The sequence below is a fragment of the Phoca vitulina genome, unplaced genomic scaffold (assembly GCF_004348235.1).
Source record: "Phoca vitulina isolate PV1807 unplaced genomic scaffold, GSC_HSeal_1.0 scaffold20, whole genome shotgun sequence".
NCBI classification, from domain to species: domain Eukaryota; kingdom Metazoa; phylum Chordata; class Mammalia; order Carnivora; family Phocidae; genus Phoca; species Phoca vitulina.
Window position 1 is genome coordinate 33081751 of NW_022589723.1, and position 6000 is coordinate 33087750.

The window sequence follows — 6000 nt, forward strand, 5'->3', positions numbered from 1 at the left end:
CATTAAGATATTTAAATTTAAGTTTTCTTTTGAAACCTTCTTTAGGTAAATGTTATGTTGAGAATAAGACAGGTGTTTTTTTTGGGGGGGGGGAATAAGTCACTTAAAATATAACTGGAAAATTTATGTAAAATTATTAAATGTGCCCTGCTTAGAAATAACCAGTAGGTATTAACTAATTTTGAAGCTTTTTAGCCCTTTGGCATTATGATAAGCCCCACTTTATTTGCTTTAACAAAATAAGATGGTTGGTTGTGTTCACATGGTTCTCATGATTCTCTCAAGCAAGTTTGCTTTTTCTTTCTCCTTTTCCCCACATTAGGTGTAAAACCTATGTGGCTCCTTGATTATGTTGATACGCAAAGGATGCCATTGCTGCCAAGCAAGGTTTTCAGCTAGTCATTAGAAATTTGCTGCTTGATGGGTTCTGCTATTCATAAGTCGGAAGGATCCTAAATCAGGTTGCGATTACTATAGAGTTCACATCTCAAGATTGAGGTGGTCAGAGTTCCCTTGAAGTAACCAGAGGTAACCTCAACTTGGAGGGTTGAGGGTGGAGTCCCCCAGCTTGTTTTTAACTACACACCCAGCTAGAAAAGGTCCTCAGTAAATGCTATGGAAGGATGATGTAGGTGAATGAATGACCATCCACCCATCCTTGGGTGCTGAAATTTAGGGTTTCGTTGTGAGGTAAGCTTTGTGACGTTCCAGTCATCAGTGACTTGTTTTATTTAATAGACACTCACGTGGCACTTACCACGTGCTAGACACTCTTCTACGCACTTTACAAATATGAACTCATTTAGTCCTATGAGGTAGGTACAGTTACGATCTCATTTTACACAGAAGGAAACTGAGGCGCAGAGAGACTCAGTCACTCAGCTACTGAATGGCAGAGCAAGGTCCAGCCTTAGCAGTTCGGCTCTAGTCCACATAGTCAGGCTTTACGCTAGCTGCCTGTATAGTATATTCCGTACTCGCTCTACAGTTTCCATTTACCTGGCAATAAATACTTTCTGCCTATAAGTGTGTAGAATTTTTTTAACACTAAAATTTTTTAGAACTACTTCCTCAGAGTTGATGTTTCATTTGCTAAGACTAGAGTCAGAAGGAAAAAAATCACCTCCTTTGGCTCTAATGAGCGAGGGCTGCCTCAGATAGCTCTCTTTGATCAATTTTATATGCACAGATTTATTTTTCAGGAAGAAAAAAGGCACTGTAGAGGCAAGGCTATTATGCAAATTTCCACTGCAGCAAAAGCTTCTAAAGAACTGCCTGTGGAAGGAAGTTGCAGCCGCCACTCTGCTAAGTGCCCCGCTTGGAAGGGCTGTGGGCTCCCTGCTGAGAACTACTGCAAGCCGCTTTGTCAGCCGGCTGCCTGGTGCCAGTTCCTGGCAGAGTCCAGGAGGGACGCTGTGGCAGAGCTCCCCGAGAGCAGTGAGGTTTGCAGACCATTTGGGTTAAGCTGGACGTAGTGGAGGGTCACTTTTCCCAGAACTGGCTATTTCTTGAAGATGTTCCATGCCTCTCTAACTAAGCTGTCTCTGTAGACTGATTTTCAAGATTGCAACTTTATGGGTTCATTTAAACATGGATATCAGATTATATACCTTAAACAAAATTTTTTTGTAGGCTAGATTAACTCTGTTCTGGTGTCATTAAATGTATGTTTTCCAGTTGCTTAAGAGTAAAGGTTGATAGGGGCGCCTGGGTGGCTCAGTCGTTAAGCGTCTGCCTTCGGCTCAGGTCATGATCCCAGCGTCCTGGGATCGAGCCCCGCATCGGGCTCCCTGCTCCGCAGGAAGCCTGCTTCTCCCTCTCCCACTCCCTCTGCTTGTGTTCCCTCTCTTGCTGTGTCTCTCTCTGTCAAATAAAAGGTTGATAAAAATTGTATTAAATGTAGTGCTATAGGTTAATATCATCATTGGAATAATATATAATGGAAACTTGTTTTTTTTAACTCTCTGCACTATGAATCCAAGGCGAGATGTTGCTAGTTACTATCAGAAACTACATTTGTTGTCTACAATGTGCTAGGCTAACTTCTGTTTATTATTTAATTGCATTACCTCTGTGAGTATTACTAGACCCATATTGGAGGATAATCAAATAGAGGCTCAGAGAGATTAAGTAATTTGTTTGCAGTCACACAGCTAGTAAGTAGAGAGCTGAGATTCAAACCCAGCCTAGTCTGACTCCTAAACACCTTTCTATTGTTAGTATATTCCACAGCCTTCCATAGAACAAACTGTGTGTTTTTTAAATACACAGTGTGTATACGCTGTTGAATCAAGAGTGAAAGATTATGATATTAATACAGACTAGAGGGGCACCTGGGTGGCTCAGGCGTTAAGCGTCTGCCTTCGGCTCAGGTCATGATCTCAGGGTCCTGGGATCAAGTCCCACATCGGGCTCCCTGCTCGGAGGGAAGCCTGCTTCTCCCTCTCCCACTCCCCCTGCTTGTGTTCCCTCTCTCGCTGTGTCTCTGTCTGTCAAAAAATAAATAAAATCTTAAAAAAAAAAAAATACAGACTAGATTTGGTAAAGAACCACCCCCCCGCCCCAGTCCCCAAATAGAGATTTAAACTCTGGGCTTACATTGCTGGGCTAAGTGTGATTATGAGCTAATGTTTTTATAGTTTATGCCAACATTTCAAAAATCTTTTTCAGGTTCTCATATTTCCTCTAGGATTTGCCACATGTTAGCAATAAAGAAGATGGCTAATTGTGTTTCTTTATTCTTTCTTTGTTTAGGATGTGATAGGCCAGGTTCTGCCTGAAGCAACAACCACAGCATTTGAATGTAAGTCTGGCTTGTAGACTTTCTTGACTATTCCTTTCTGCAGTAATTTTTCAAGGGGTTTATGGGTTGCATTACTTTAGAAACTGACAAAAACAGATTATTTATGATCATCATATGGTACATTTAAATATTTATAAATTAATGCAAGTTTAATGATGATACTGAACTGAGTAATATTTTCTTATTTAATCATATCTTGGGTGTGCATATTTCTATAATATAGCTTTAATTACCAACATGACCTTTATCTGCTCTTGCTCCTCAGTGTAATAATATTGTGGGACAAAATGAAACGTGTAAACTACCTGTAGGCCAGTGATTATTGATTAAGAAATTGTAATCCATTGCTGCTTTAAAACAGCAACAGACTAGAACTTTAAGTGAGCATTGCATGGAATAATTCTGTTTTAGTGGGGCTTGGTGTGGCTGGTACATGATGACAGTAGCCCTTCAGGTCTTGAGTCCTTCCTCCTTAACCCCCCCCCCCCCCCCCCGCAGTTGGCTTGGGGATTGGGAGGGGCAGGATGGACTAGAAAACTAGTTTTGACATGAGCCAGGTCATTGCAGGGGATGTTAGGGTTTGGGAATGTTAAGATGAGGGTTTAGTTCATAGAAAGGGGCTCTGGTGTTGAGAAGGATAGAGTAGGAGTTTTAGTTGTGGTTCCTGTCTTTTCTTTTGAAGGTGAGGGCCATTTTTCCCTGAGAAAATGTACGGTTTCTCCACATTATAGTTTATTTGTTGTTCTTGGTTTTTAAGCAGATGGTTAATGACAGTGAGTACAGTGTCCTCTCTTTTATTTATGTTCTCTTTGGAGGACAATTTGACAATATATTATCAATATTATTGCCAAAATATAAAATGTGCAAAACCTTTGATTCAGCAGCTTCACATTTAGGAAGCTGTTCAACAGAGAACCTGCCCATGTGTTGAATGCCCTTCAAACAAAATATTCATTGTGGAATTATTTTTAATCGGAGAAAATTAGAGGAAAGCTAAATGCCTAGAATAGTGGATTCATAAGTTATCCATTATCTGAAGCAGCAACCAATTGAACAGCAGCTAAAAAGAATGAGTTAGGATTTTATGCATTGGCATGGGAAGATTTCCATGATATATTGTTGAATAAACAAATAGTATGTATGGTATGACCCCATTTTGTAACATAGCTAATCCCTGTGCCTCCCTGCTTCGTGTCTATATTGAGAGACAAGGATCTGAAGAGTGCCCACCACAGTGCCTTGCAGTGGTTCCCCCTGGAAAGGGGACTGCAGGGTTAGAATGGGGGATGGTTGGCTAAATGAGCACACTTTTTCCTTTCTCTCTTTCTCTATTATTTGAATATTTTCGACAATCATTCCATATATTTAAAAGTCACTTGCATAGAACTCTTAAAGTAATTAGTATTTTATTAACCACATTGGGGTCTATATACTGTTGAAAAATGGTACATGTATCTGAAGTACATATTAGTGTTGCAAGCTCTTCAGACCCTTTTTGGGAAGTCCCTGGTGGTGCCAAGGGTTTCATGGACAGGCCAATAGTAAACATCTGTCACTGTTGCCAGGTGCTGTGCTAAGAACATTCCATGGTTATCTCATTTAATTTAACCTTCGCAAGATCCCCTTGAAGTACTTCAAAGGATTGTTTTGTTTTTGTTTTTATTTTTTTAAATTAAATTAAATTTTATTGAAATTCAATTAATTAACATATAGTGTCTTATTAGTTTCAGAGGTAGAGGTCAGTGATTCATCAGTTGTATATAACACCCAGTGCTCATTCTATCACATGCCCTCCTTAATGCCAATGACCCAGTTACCCCATCCCCTCACCCCCCTCCCCTCCAGCAACCCTCAGTCTGTTTCCTATGATTAAGTGTCTCTTATGGTTACTAGCTCCATTTTAGTTGAGGAAAGGACATCTCCTCTGAGCAGCTTGCTCAAAGTCTAGTCAGTGGTGAAGTGGACTTTCTCATGTAGACTCCAGAGCATGTATACATTCTCAGCCACTTTTGACACTTGTTCTGCAAGTTGTAATCATTCTTGAAGTCACTTATTCTGATTGTTCATAAATGTAGCAGAAAATAAGCTTACTTTATACGTCCTACTTCTTGCCCTCTGGGTCCCACAAAGTGGCTTGATGTACCTGTGCCCCACTGGCTTCCAGAGTTAGGATTCATAGTAATAATATCGATTATTCTAGCTGTCATTTATTGATGGCTTGCTCTTTGCCTGGCAGTGGACTCGATGATTTACCTAGATTGTTGCTGATCCTTACAAAAACTCTGTGAGGTAGGAAAATTATACCTTTGGGAAACTGAGGCTCAGAAACAGGAAATGATTACCAAAGTCATCAATGTGGTGGAACCAGATTTAAACATAGTTGTTTTTGACTGTGAAACATGCACTCTTTATAACCAAGTATGTTAAAAGCCTACGAAGTTTGTTAAGTATGGTTTTCATGGCTTATGGGTTTTCATGGCTTATGGAACAGCTCTTGAATAAATAACACTTTAATCAAAGAAATATTTATGGTAATATATTTAATACTGAAAAGTATATCTAACACTAAGAGAAAAAATGTTTAAATACCTTGGTTTAAGTTCTCAGAAATGTTGTTCTTCTTTACCGAGAAGAGGGTAGCAGCTCTATACCCATCTGTGTCTTGACCAGTTCTAGGCAAAACCAAAACCAAAAATAAAACCCCAAAACATAGACAAAATAGTAATAGTCTTTGTTTCTTTAGCTTAGATTAAAATCCTAGCCTGGCTTTTTTCATGATTGTTCTAGGATGACTTTGTGTTCTGACCCAAAGATCTGAACTAATAAATGGAATCTATGTAGAGGAAATATTTGGAAAGGTGTAGTTTGTAAGCTAATTTGCTGACATTTTTGAGCTATTTCAGTAGTGTATAGCTATGATGGAACAACTCCCAGTTAAATAAAACTTTGAACAAAGATGTATTTATGGTAATATATTTAATATTGAAAAGTATACGTAACATGAGTTGATTTTTTTTGCAAAAGAGATGGTATTGTATTTAGTGATATGAATTAAGCAACAAGAGAAAGGGTGTTGTCAAATTTATCAAGGAAATGAGTTGATAAGTGGAAAGGACGGGAAAGGTAATGGTACAGATTCTGCAATTCTGAGAAGTGCCGTCTATTGGCTGAGGCCTCTCACACACACCACCCCCCCT

General features: G+C 39.3%; 1 protein-coding gene across 2 annotated transcripts in view; it reads left to right on the forward strand.

The window, feature by feature from the left end:
* The window catches only part of MAP2K5 (mitogen-activated protein kinase kinase 5), a 246870-nt gene that overhangs the window by 5273 nt on the left and 235597 nt on the right, over nt 1-6000 (forward strand). For both annotated transcript variants that reach the window (XM_032417743.1, XM_032417744.1), the window contains exon 3: nt 2755-2803. In XM_032417743.1, coding sequence (XP_032273634.1) covers nt 2755-2803 — 49 coding nt within the window. The remainder of the gene's footprint in view (nt 1-2754; nt 2804-6000) is intronic.